The sequence below is a fragment of the Stegodyphus dumicola genome, chromosome 8, assembly GCF_044657685.1.
Source record: "Stegodyphus dumicola isolate Sdum_Otavi_A_Nest chromosome 8, ASM4465768v1".
NCBI classification, from domain to species: domain Eukaryota; kingdom Metazoa; phylum Arthropoda; class Arachnida; order Araneae; family Eresidae; genus Stegodyphus; species Stegodyphus dumicola.
In genome coordinates, this window is record NC_140775.1 from 68805685 (window position 1) to 68820142 (window position 14458).

Sequence of the window (14458 nt, forward strand, 5' to 3'; positions counted from 1 at the left end):
TAAGCTAGTAAAGCATTTGTAGATACATATAGTAAATAACATCTAATAAATAGTATGATTAGGATCATCTAAAAGTCAGAAGGAAAGTCTAAAGTTTTTGCTTGTTTCAGTGTAAATGGGCTGTATATTGAGAAGCGATAGCTTATGGAAATGTATTGCATGATTATACTCAATCGGAGACTTTTTCCATGATTTTCGTAATTTCTCATTTCTTAGGTGTTTTTTATTATGGGTGTTGATCTTCATATCATTTTTATCTATATGCTATGTTCATTCTTAATCCATATCTTTATTCACATGTATATAAATTTTTATTTCAGGTTGTTGATGCTTACCTAGATAATCCTGGCTGCATCATCTTAAGTGACCATCCATGTCTTATTTGTGGGGGTGATGGTTTTACAGAATCTAATTTTAATGGCTGTTTAACATCTGCTTTGAGAATCGTTGAAGAGCTTCTAAAATATGTCACAATTGCCAAGTCTGGGAAAAACCACAAGAGAGGTCATGCAACTGCTAATGATGTTTGAAATATTTTAATTGATCTTTGTTTAAGTATATGGTGTAGTCACACTTATAATTGAATTTGGTTGGTTGTATAATTGTTTTTATGACATGTCTTTTTTTATTTATTTTTTCTTATATTAAATGATTAATATGTGATTTATCTCTTTTCTCACCTTATAAAATACATACTGTTTTTAGGAAAGAGGGAAAATGAAAAATATTTTTCTTTTGCATCATTGTTCGAAATATGTGCAAGTGTGTATTCGATTCATTTTAAATAAAAATTAGCATTCTTGATGAAAAATGTATTTTTAGAAAGGGTGTATTTTTTTAAATTATAATTTGTAAGATTGGGAAAAATTCATATAACAAATCTTAAATCTTTTAGTTTGGATTAAAGTTTATTTAAATTTTAAATACATCATAATATGCAATAATAATATACAGCAGTATTGTTACAAATTGAAATAGTCTATTTAATTAAAATAGTAGTTCCCCTTATTGTTTTATAGATAACCATTCCTCATGACATGTTGTGAAGAAGATTATTTCATGTTAATAAGAAATTTAGAGGCTTCTAAACAATTAAAATTTGGGTTTAGAATCTTTAAAATTTTCATTCATCTTCCAGAAACTGTGTGTTGAAATATTAGTGGTTGATCTTTACATTATGGTAACTTGGCGTTTTTTTGGCGAAAATTTGGCGACCAACTCTCCTACAGCAACCCTTTTTTTTTTTGTTCCCGCCGCCATTTTGTCTTCACGAAGTAAAGACATGTTTCTTTTCTTTTTATCTACTGAACACTTCTTCCAACGATCTACTAGCTGAATTACACTTATGCTAGAAATTTTACCTAACAAAACTGCTTAATCATGACAAATATTCACTGCAAAATTGGGAAAAAGTGCATAATACCATACTCCTTACGCGTTTTTCAAAATAACACATACACATAAACCATGTACACGCCGACTTATTTTTACTTAAAAAAACATCCCAGAATTGCACAAAAATGGCATTGCTCACACTCTTCACTATATCCATGTACACTGCTTTTTTCTCATAAATTAGAAAAATTTCACGAAAATACATGACAATTTTCTCAATCTTTAAACCCGGTAAAAAGAACATATATGAAATTACCTGATCGCGAAAAAGTATTTACCCTTTCCAAATATGAACATTTCCACATATAAAATAAATAAAATATCCAAAAATGTTTACCTCTAAATCATCTATTACATTATACACGTCACCAACGAATTCGTAACCGCAAGCATTACAAATACTTAGTATCAAATATTTAAATTATTTCCATGCATGTTTACTTCAACTTAAACGTATACCAAATTCCTACAAACATAAAATTCACAAAATAATTATCATTTAATTAAAATATCACTAAACCATGTACACGCCGACTTATTTTTACTTAAAAAAACATCCCAGAATTGCACAAAAATGGCATTGCGCACACTCTTCACTATATCCATATACACTGCTTTTTTCTCATAAATTAGAAAAATTTCACGAAAATACATGACAATTTTCTCAATCTTTAAACCCGGTAAAAAGAACATACATGAAATTACCTGATCGCGAAAAAGTATTTACCCTTTCCAAATATGAACATTTCCACATATAAAATAAATAAAATATCCAAAAACTTTTACCTCTAAATCATCTATTACATTATACACATCACCAACGAATTCATACCGCAACCATTACAAATACTTAGTGTCAGATATTTAAATTATTTCCATGCACGTTTACTTCAACTAAAACGTATACCAAATTCCTACAAACATAAAATTCACAAAATAACTATCATTTAATTAAAATATAATTAAATTCAAAAACACTACTTAAAATATAAATGAGCACATACATTAAATTAATACATATATAAATACCCATTTCGAATTCACTTTAGTTACGGCCATGGGATCCAGAAATTCACGAACACTGTTTCACACAGCACAGAATAAAGCCAAATACAAAATTTCCAGATTTTTTCCCGATTTCCCCCCTTTTCCGATTAAAGAACCGTAATTCGTCCATTAATATCACATGACATATCCCATGATCTCTCATTTCGCTCACACAAAATAATGCGTAATTGGAACTGAGTACTGCTCACATTATTACCAAAGTCCCAGGTAGTAACCTTTATCGCCTCCAAAATATCGCCAAACTACCAGTTACCATATTGTAAAGATCAACCATATTAGTTAATCATTGACTTTCATTTTTATATATCAATTTGTCCTTTGCCTCTCTAAAGAAAAAAAAAAAAAAGGAATGAATGAAACAAATGGTGCAGACTGCTAATAATGCAACATTATGTTTTATACATGCCAATTTCAGATGTTTCACTATCTGCAAAAGACAAAAATTCTCTAGAACGAGGCATCCCAGTGAAATTTGTGCTCGGAAAGTTGCAACAAACTCTAAAAACATAAAATTAGAGGAGAGCGAACATCAGATTTCTTGAAAAATCCAAATTTTCTATAACTAGGAATGTGTTTTGTTTTCAGTTTATTAAAAGAATCTAAGAAAAATTGTTTTCAGTGCCTAACCTAAAAAAGGACTTAAATAAAATTAGATATTTTAATCCTTTCTTGGTAAGATTTTTTTTTTTTTTCAAATTTCTGACCCCCAAAAAAAATTTTTCTTATTGCTAAAAATTAATATATGTTCTATCCTAAATTCAAAAATGCAAAATATTTTTGACAGTAAGCAGCTTTCGATGGACCTACGAGTGATCAAATATGTGATATCCAATCCACTGATCTCCAGTTTTCTCTGCAATGTACCCAAATTTTAAATTAAAGAAAAAAAAATACAATGTGATACTATATTTATTAACTTTATTGTTTTGATGTGTTTAATATAAATATGTACATCAAAATAATTATTAAAATTGCATAAAAATGCTTTAGAAAATGGATTTCCAGCCATACCGTTAAAACAGCTTTACAACCTGCCTTGGACATCGGAGCAAAAAAAAATCCACATTTATCACAAAGCCAAAATCATTTATTTAATCAAAAAAAAAAAAAAAAAAAAAAAAAAAAAAAATCTTTTTTTTTTTTTTGCTGGGGGGCTTACTTTATCCAAAAAATTGGCTATAAATATCCAAAATGTTTCAAATGTTTTTTTTTAGTTTAAATTCTAACAGATATCACGCGAATACTCAATAACAGATAATCAAGGCAAGAAATCTCACAGCAAAAATTGTGAAGAAACTAGGACTAGTTGCATTATCTCTTAGCAATATTAAAAAATACAAAAATAATCACGGAATTTAAAGTGACGTATGAGTAGTGATGAATTCAGTCTCAAGGATCGAATTTTTCACTTCATCTCATGGCATGTGGCGCCAACCTTACGGGCACAAAAACGCTGAACGTATGAGTTCCGATGACTACCAAGAAAGGGTTAAATAAATTATTAGACAAATTTTTATTTTATTTATTTATGTTTTTTTTCGTTAGAGTATGTATATCTTCCGATTGTGTTACATTGATTACTTTCCTGATGTAGGTTCAAAGTATTCAACCATAAAAACGATAGAAGTTCTAAGTAATTAAAGATGATTTCTTTAACCTAAATAATTGACCTTTAAAAATATTCCTCTTTTTCCCCCCTTCTTCCTTTTTCATTATCCCCTTCACCCAAGTCTTAAAGGGACTATGAATATACTTTAACATATGTCTGTTATATGTAGCTTAAAATATAACTGAAATTCATAGCAAAATAAACTTCTAGCTAAAAAAAAAAAAAAAAAAAAAAGGAAGTTGCAGAAAACAGTTTTGTCACTAGCATTATCTTACAGAACTGTGCTTTGATGATTAATAAAGGGAAATTTTGATACATTATGAATCAAATATGTGCAGTGCATAACTAGGGCTCAAATTGTAATTGTACAAAAAATGTATGAAATTTATTTAAGAAATATTAACACACAAGGTTACTTTGAATTAAATAGTTTTCTATTTAATTTACATGCACTTGCATTAATATTTTGTAAAATTGTTTAAAATTAATAATTGTTGTGTGCATAACTGTTTTAAATATTAGATAAATTGTACTTTCTCTGCTAAAGTGAAGTTGAGTTGATTAATCATTGCTTTTATCTTTCAAATTATGTAGCTATAACTGCAAAATAAATAAGATATCATACATACTTTTAATTAGAAATGCTTGCTAAGGGTCTTATACGAGGGCTATCCAGAAAGTAGATTACGTTTTGGAATAAAAAAATAAACAAAGTATAGGAAACAAATTTTATTATATACAGATGAAAGCCACACTCAAATACTACTTTTCTACATAGTCACCATACAAATTAAGGCATTTATCGTAGCGATGTACGAGCTTGGAAATTCCTTCGTCGAAAAATTCGGCCGCCTGCGCCTTCAACCACTTCGTTACCTCTTCTTGCAGCTGTGCGTCGTCATCAAAACGCTGCATAGCCAGCCACTTCTTCATTGCTGGGAATAGGTGGAAGTCGCTCGTTGCCAGGTCGGGACTGTACGATTTCGATTTTCACGGACTTTAGCATCGACTTTTTCGAGAAGTTCGGCGGTCACTATGCTGGGTCTCCCACTTCGATCTTCGTCGTGAACATTGGTTCGGCCATTTTGAAATCTTATGACCCACTGACGCACTCCACCTTCAGTGATAATGTTGTCCCCATACACTTCACGAAGCTGCCGATAGATTTCTATCGGTTTACAGTTTTTTGCAGTCAGAAACCTTATTACTCAGCGCACCTCGCAGCTCGCGGGATTTTCAATTAACGCAGACATTTCAAACCGTCACAGTATCTGAACGGAGCACAGCACGAACCTCTCACTAGCACGGCTAGATGCAGACTGAGCTGCGCAACGCTCTGACCCCAAGATGGCCGCGCTAGCCCCGCCCCTAGCGGACACAGACGGAAACGTAATCTACTTCCTGGATGGCCCTCGTATGTATGATACATTTTATGACATTTTTAATTACACATTGTAAATTTACATATATAATTTTTTTGCAATGCATAAAATGTTTGTTGATTTTTTTTTAGCATTTATGTAATAGAAATATTGGTATATTTTTGAATTTCTTTTATCATAATATTTCTTTTATCATATATCATAATATATCTGTTATCTTTTTTATTTCTCTAATATTTTTATATTGCTTATGTTACAGAACATTAATATATTTATAATATATTTTTTAAAGTCCCATAATAAACAGTGAATGATTTTTTTAAATATAACTACTTAATAATATTATGAAATATGGAAGTTTTATAAATCACAAAACATACAAAGGAAGATGTTTTAGTAAACTTCTGAAATATAAATTTTACCTTTAAAATAAGGTCACATATCCTTATTTAATCCCATGTGATCTCTCTGATAACTTTACTTTGTGCTTTATAGGTCATATATATTTTCATATGATCTCATAGTTTTGTATTTTAGTTTAAACTACTTTTAATCAGTATAAGTGTTATGTCGGGCTTTACCTTCTCATATGTTTATCCAGCTGGGGTTTTAATTGTTATTATGAAATAAAATTTTACATGTTTTAATAGTTTATTCATTATCGACTTTTGAATGATTTAATTTAATACAAAATGTGCTGTATAGAAGTTTTTATCTAATGTTTTATGTATTTGATAGAAATGTAATCCAATTTGAGAAATATTGTTAAGGGATTGCTATAGCCTACTTTCAAATTAATGGGTTAAATTTTTCCTGAATTAATCGTCATGAAATATTGTTAAACAATTAAATATCAAATTTTGTTGTTCAAGTGTATTCATATTTTTGTAAGAGAAAATTTTAGATTATTAAAGTCTGTATTAGATTGTATATGTTAATCACATATATATGTAATGATTGTATAGTTTTTGCGCTCTTGTGAATATATGCCCTTACATAAATAGAACTTTTTATTAACATACAGATGTCATCACATTCTTGAATAAAATGTATTCCTGAGTGTTTTATTAAGTTTTTGTTAAATTTGTATTAAAAATGTTTAAACAAATTTATTATATATATTTTTTAAACAAATTTATTATAAATATTTTTTTCAAAGCAGAGTGTTTTCATAGGCTGAACAGTTAAGAAATAACTACTCTGATACTTCCCCCCTCCTCATTCTGTTTGTAATTTGCATAAAATTTAAGAGCTTGTATTGTATTTAATATATAGGATAGTTAAATGCAGTATGTTATGTGCCATGTTGGTGGGATATTGTATTTTTGATTTGCACTTTTTGAATATTATTGTTTTGTGCTAAATTTTCAACTTGTGTATTTGAAATAATATAGTCTTCCATTGTATGCAGTTTTTGTTAATTTAATTTGTGAAATTTTGGAATTTTTTATGAGAGAACTTTTACATGTGTACTTTTAATTTTTTTTTTTTTAACTGCATTTCTAACAAAGTACAAAATATTATTTTTTGAAAGAAGCTTGATTATATTTTTAGTAAAGTTTAAGAAAACTGTATTACTATGAAAAAAATGCAATAATACTATGCAAAAATTGTTCTTTTTAAAGAATTGATCATGTTCCATTTAATAATTAAAATGTTTTACATGATACGCTATTTTTGACTTAGAGGCAGTCAGATAGATATTTAATGGGAAAATTAATTATGACTATAAATAAATATGATTTTTATTTCCAGTTTTTAAAGCATAAGCTCTGCTTTTTGTTTTCTGATGCTGCAAATCACAATTTTATATATATGTCTATTTCTGTCAAATATATTTAGGGCGATTTTATAGTAGTTTTTTTTTATATTAATAGATTTAATATTAGGAAAATACTAAACATTAATGTATATATTCTTAGAAATAATGTATGTAATATTCATATTGATATTTTAAAAGTATTTCATAATATGATAATCGGCATTTTTATTCAGTATATAAATATATATAGAGAGAGAGAAAGCAATATCATACCTATATATAAAAAGGTCTGGAAGTTTAGGTATAATTTTAAATTGTGAAAATATATTTCTAGATTTAAGACCCTCAAAAAAATCAACAGAAAATAATTCCCCGCTTTATTCTACATTTTAAGGAGATAATAGAACCTTTTCTCTCTAAGTTGCTATTAACATATTTCATATTTTGTAATAAAATCGAATTTTTTAACTGAAGATAAATGTGCTCCCTTTATTCAGATTTTATACAAAGATTTTAATCCACATCAAAGTTTTTAGGAATGTAAAAAATTTCCTGTATGTGCATCATTAAATCATGGGACCATAAAAGCAATAAACAATAGCAACTGTGTTTTAAAATCAATTAACAATATCTTATTCCTGCTTTGTATTTTTAAGCCAGAATTTTGTATTAAATATATTTTAAAGTAAAATAAGTCTTTCCAGTACTAGATTTTTATAACAAAAACTGTATTTCATATATTTATATATGCAGTAAACTGGTTATATAGTCTTCATGCAATAGTAATTGGATTCTTTAAAAAAAAAAAAAAAAAAAAAACTCATGTAATGCAAAATTGTTATGATAAAGCATTTTAAGGGCTGTCTGCCTTAGAAGAGAAATTGGCTTCTATTCACATTATACAAGGTGAGAACCATGAAATTCATATAGATAGCCATTCAGTTTGCTAGATAAATTACTGATAATCAAAAGTTTTACCCAGTTGTCTACCAGCTGCTTAAGCAAGATCAAGAACTAGTATGAAAAATGTTATTGTACTTCAAAGATTATCAAGTATTTAAATGAATAAAACTATTTTAGTATGATAATGATAATGAAACTAAATTGAACAGACCTGCTTCCTAGTATGAGATAATATTTCTTAATAGCTCTTCATTTAATTTTTATCATTGTTAAATAAATTGAGGTTGTTTTTGTTATAGAATATATTAAATTTTTTATTTAAAATATTCAAATTCTATACATCATCTGATATCTCTAAAAATTTGGTAAAACAGTTTGTTTTTTATTTATTAATTAATGGCATGGAACTAAAAGCCATTATTTTAAAAATTTGTTTACAATCATAAAAATCTGCATTAAAAAAAAGATTCCATTTAGCTGTACTTATTTCTTTTCTCATGTTTTCTACCATAAAATTTGGGACTTAAGAATTTTTAGCTGTGCTGTCTTGGATTGCTGATAGTATATTAATACATGTATAAGAGCTATTTTTGTGAGGTTTTTCCTTAATTTATGCCTGTTGATTTTCTGTACCTATGTATTAAGTGAATAAAATAAATTTTACATATTTCACATAAGTTGATCATGTGAGGGGGGGGGGAAACTATACAGTATCATTACTGAGTTTACCATGATTGCATTTTTGTTTTCTGCTAAAAATATTTAGCATGTTTAAAAACAAGTCTCTTGATTTTTTTTAAATTATTCAGTAATAATTACCATTTTCTTATAAGTACTGGGTGTTTTTCTAGATTTCTTTATTGTCCCAAAGAAAGTAAACTTTTTTTCTACACTACATAAAAATATACATTCATATGGATTATTATTAGTCAATCTCCATAATTAAATTTCTTCAGAAAATAAGTATTTAGTTTTGTATTTTTCTTTATTTACCATTATTGCATATTCTTGGAAAATAAATATTTATTTGTATTTTAAAAAGGCTTCTTAATTTATTATTCACTTATAATTTTTATAGTTTTCTAAACAGAAGTCCAACCTCTCTTAGGAGTAGGCTCTTGCAACTACTGTTCCATGTAATATTGACAAGACAACAACATAGTTTTTATAGTGTTTTCAAAGAGTTCCCTCATACACTACTTAGAAGTGTCAAATTTTATTTTTAATTGACTATGAGCCTTATAAAACTCAATGCAGACAATCAGAAACTGTTGATTTTTGTGAATATTAATCAGAAATCCACATTAAAAAAAAGACACATATATGTACTTGCATATTTACCTTCTTTTATTTTATTTTTAGTTAGAAAATCCACAGAAAGTTGGTCAATGCATATCGTTGTGTGATTAAAAAAAGAATTTAATTAATTATTAAATAAAAAAGTAATTCATGAGAAAATGCTAATAATATTGTATTATATATTTCAAAGATGCCAGTTAAATGTATTTTCTTTTGTATTTTCCCTAATTATATGTTGCTTCTCATCCATAATTCATACATTTCTATGATAAATTGCATTAAAAATTAGGTGGTGTGAAGTGCAGTAAACATGTGAATCAATAAAATAGTTTAATAAGTAACTGCTTATTAATATACTTTATTTACCTATAACATGCATATACAGCGCATACCTAAAATTAGTGAAATAATTATAAATGAATACTTAGTGTTAATTTAAATGAAATAACGATATTTACATATACATAGTAGAAACTGATTTACTTATTGAAAATAACACTGTATTTATGATAAGGATTGAGTTATTTTATTTATAATAAGCTTTATCTTCTGGAAGATTTAAAAGATAACATAAATGAAGCTGATTGCATTGTTGTTCAGAACATGCTGTAAAAGGTTTTATAATGTGGAGTACCACATTGAAATGAGTTTGGATGCCAGAATGAGCATCTCAAGCCTTTTTTTATAAATGTTGCTACATTTAATAAAATACAGTTATTGTGAATTGTGTCACTTTTATGTATGGATGTGTTAATTATGAAGGTTTCAGTGGGTTAGTTAATTGGTGCAATGCAGATTGGTTCACTTTTGCATTGCACATGTTGAGGACATAAGAATTTCATGCTGCTAGTCAATGTGCTGGCACTTAAGCATAGGAGAAACTATCAGTGTGCAATAGCCTTTATGCATGCTGTTAGTGGTGGGCAGTTTGTAAGGGAAGCAAGCACCTACTGAAAAACCCTGTATTTTGATTTCTAATCAGTTCCATTAATATACTTGGACTATTCATCAACTGGAATCCAAATTATATTACTGGATTTTTGGCACAGGTAATGAAACATTGCCTTAATAACTCTAGTCATGATTTATATTCTGTTAAATGAAAATAGAATTATCTGCAGTTAGTCTTAAATCAGTAAATTTAGAAAATTGTTATTTTTAATATAGCACATTTACTTGCATAATTCTTGCCCTTTTTTACTAGAAGTAACCTTAAAGAAGGATGACTCAAAGATCAGAATAGTATTTATAAAAGTTTAGAATATATGTATTTCTTTTTAAGAAAATTTCAAAGCTATTTGTATAATCACAATTCAATATGTATGATACTTGAAAGGCTATTCAAGTATCAATATAGTGCTTGCTAATTTTATGAAAGACTTTTGAAATATTAAGTATATATAAAGTATTTAAATATATAGATCCTTTTATGATAAAAATTCTTGGCCATGAATTATGTAAATAAATATGGTATAAAACTGAAAAACCAAAAGTGTTATTATTTTTCCATGTTTGTTAAATGTAATTAGTATTATGTTAGTAAAATTCATTTAAATGAGATGCCGTATGTAGCTGTTAATATATTATTATTTATTTTAAATTCATGATAATTTGGCTGTTGATGTATATTTTTAAAATTTCAGCAGATGCCAATGTGATAGTTAAATATAATTAGTGTTATGTTAGTAAAATTCATTTAAATGAGATGCCGTATGTAGCTGTTAATATATTATTATTTATTTTAAATTCATGATAATTTGGCTGTTGATGTATATTTTTAAAATTTCAGCAGATGCCAATGTGATAGTTATTTCTTACTATTTATTGTTTGTGCAAGCATTCATGTACATGTAATGCTATTCACAATTAATACTTAATATTGACTGAATTATTTAAGGGAGAAAATGTGTTTTTAATTATATTTGTACAATTTGTGTTTTCCCATATATAAAAAATACTTACTGAAATATGCAATTGTAATATGCTTGCTTTTTTAATAAGTGCCTTTTTTTAATATTCCATAATGTGTTTAAGCAGAAATAAGTACTTAATGAATGAGCTTTTCATTTATGTAATATTTGTAATGTTTATACATAAAAATGCAATGAAAACAAAGATTTTGAGGTAGTTACACGACATTGAAATGCATACTAAAAGCATAATACATGTTTGATGATGTAATTTCATTTTATATATGTATTATATTATAATCTTCTAGTGAACAACCACCTTAATATTTAAAAATCTTAAAATCATCTTTCATAATTCAAATTGTTAATAAAAATTTTTGTTGTGATGCTTTTTACATATTTGAAAATACTTTTTGTAATAACTCATTGGTTCAATTATGAGTATCAATTTCTGGAAATCCAGTATTTAAATAATTAAATTTGTTATATATTTGTAGAACACCTATATAAAATACTTGATTGATGCAGCAACATTTGATATACATAAGTAAAGCTCTTTTAAGATCAACTATACTTTTATAGATAAATCTGTAGCAGAAAATTCTCTGATATTTTGCATAATTAAATATAGAGCAATTTAATGCAGAATTTTTTGTGGTAGTTTTTATTATAAAAGTAGATTTTAACATAATTAAAGAAAGATGTGTAAACGATTGTCTTAATTATTTTAGCATACTCATAGATGTGCCTATAAAATCTTTGGAAAAAATACAGAAATTTAGTAATCTGTAAAAGTTATTATAATATACTAGATTTACTTTTTAAAAACTGATTGATGTCATAGAAAGAGAATATTCTTACTGTAATTAACTGCCTGCAGACAATAGACACATTTAAAAAATAACTATGTTATTTTTAGAATTTTTGTATTGTGCAATATGATCACAATATTCAATAAAGAAATTTGCATAAAAAATTCCTGTTTTATTTTAAATTGTAAACAAAACTATTACAGCACTTTATTATCATATGCTAAAAAACATTATATAATGAGGAAAAATTTTAACATATTGCTAACCTATTATGTAAATAAGTTTATAAAGATTTGTGTGTGTGCATATATATAAACAAAAGTTTAGAAATTACAAATCAAGATAATAAATTATTAAAGTCATGCAGTATGCAGTGAAATTAAATACAAAGTCAGAAATGAAGACTAGCAGAAATTTGATGGCGTAGAAGTGTTGATCCATAATGAACAGGAAATTGGAGGCGAAGGCAGATTAAATCTTCATTTTTTTATTTCAGCTAGCTTGTTGCGGCCACAATCAAGTTGGAATGTTAATTGTGCCTATTCCAAAAAGCTTACATTTTAGATAATTTTGTAGTAAGAAAGGAGGAATGAGTTTGTAAGGTTGCATAATTCTCAGAACTCAAAAACATATTTATTACAATTACGAGAAGCTCTTTACATATATATATATAATTCTTGGATAGCATAGAAGAGTTATGGTAGTCAAGTACATTCCTCGTGATGTGAGGAACAGGGGTGTTTGTGCTCCGGGGATCGTCCTTCAAAAGGAAGTAGGAATAATAATGAATTATTTATTTTGATCTGGGTAATTTTGTTTGCTTTGAAAGCAGAAAACGCAAGGTCAGTGTGTGTGGTGAAAACTTTTCCTTTCTTTCTCCAAAGGCAGTGATAATGCGTGAAAAGGGGGAAAAAACTTCTTTTTTTGTTCTTTCCTTATTGCGAGTTATGACTCATTCCTCCGGTTCTCGGACATTCTCTTCTAGATTCTTTTCGGCAAGTAGGCGCGGCATAAAAAAAAGGGAGAGACTTCGTTCGACCAGATGTGCGATCACGTGACTCTGGGTACAAAGGTCTTATCTCTCCTGGCGTGGCGCCAATAAGTAGAGAAGGGGATTTTTCGCCGTATTAGCTATTTGTCATTGATTGCTTCTCAACTTTTTTTCCTCCGCTGTGTAAAATTTTCGTTTCATTTATTGATGCACGTGTAAATTTTTCGTTTCGTTTATTGAAATATATTTATTTATGTACGCAAGAGAATTTCACTATGAAATTTCTCGATATAAATAGTGATATTATACAATTAGAAGGTGTCCGGAATGCATTTAGGTGGAATTGGATTGAACGGAGAGATGGTAATGGGGATACCATCGGCACATGGTGCAAGAAAATAAATGTTGCTGGACAAGCATATTGTGTTTTTTGTAACTCACTGCTGAAGTATGGTGGGGAAGGATTCAAGGCTTTCACAAATCATTCTAAAACTGTGACGCACATAAAATATTCAAAGTGCATTAGACATTCAATGACTTTAAGTAATTATGCTAATTCAAAAAATACTGATGACTTGCTGGAGACTGATGCTCGGCCATTGGATATAGTGACAAGAAAAGCACGCCAAGAGGTATTAATAACCGCCGTTTATCGTTATTATTAACCGTTTATTGCCAAGAATCTCTTTCTTCCAATTTAATTAAACTCTGCAAACAGTTGAGCTGTGATCAGACGGCACTAAACTTGTTGGAAATGTCCAGGACTATTGCATGTTACAAGATGAAATATGGGCTCGCAAAAACTATTAAGGAAAATATCATTAAAACTTTAAAGGAGACTCCATTTTCTCTAAATTTGGATGAAAGTACTAGCAATGCTCAAGAAAGTATACTGGCAATATTGGTGCAGTTTTATGACAACAATCAAAATGAAGTTGTAGTTCATCATTTTGCATCTCTAAAGATGGAATCTTGCAATTCAGAAGCTGTTTTTAAAGCAGTTAATACTATTTAAGATAATAATATTCCATGGGCAAACTTAATTAGTGTATTAATGGACTCATGTAACACCATGCGTGGAAAAAAAAAAGGGTGTTGAAACCAGACTACGATCAAACAAAGCACCCCACTTATTAGATATTGATGGTGACACATGTCACACAGCTAATAACTGTGCAAAAAAAATTGCTTCATGTTTTGATAGATACTTAGATTTGTTTGATGACATCTATTTTGATATGAAAAGCTGCAGTAAAAGAGAAAATTTTTTCAAAATCTGTGAATCCCTTGCCATTAAAAAACTTTAGCCCTTGAAGAGACCAGACCA

The 14458-nt window shown here is 28.2% G+C and overlaps 1 protein-coding gene across 3 annotated transcripts in view; it reads left to right on the plus strand.

The window, feature by feature from the left end:
* LOC118198382 (renalase-like) overlaps positions 1-8863 on the plus strand; it is a 65999-nt gene extending 57136 nt beyond the window's left edge. For all 3 annotated transcript variants that reach the window (XM_035370046.2, XM_035370045.2, XM_085821961.1), the window contains one exon: positions 321-8863. In XM_035370046.2, the coding sequence (XP_035225937.1) occupies positions 321-530 (210 nt within the window). In that variant the 3' untranslated portion in view covers positions 531-8863. The remainder of the gene's footprint in view (positions 1-320) is intronic.
* Positions 8864-14458: the final 5595 nt, after the last annotated feature.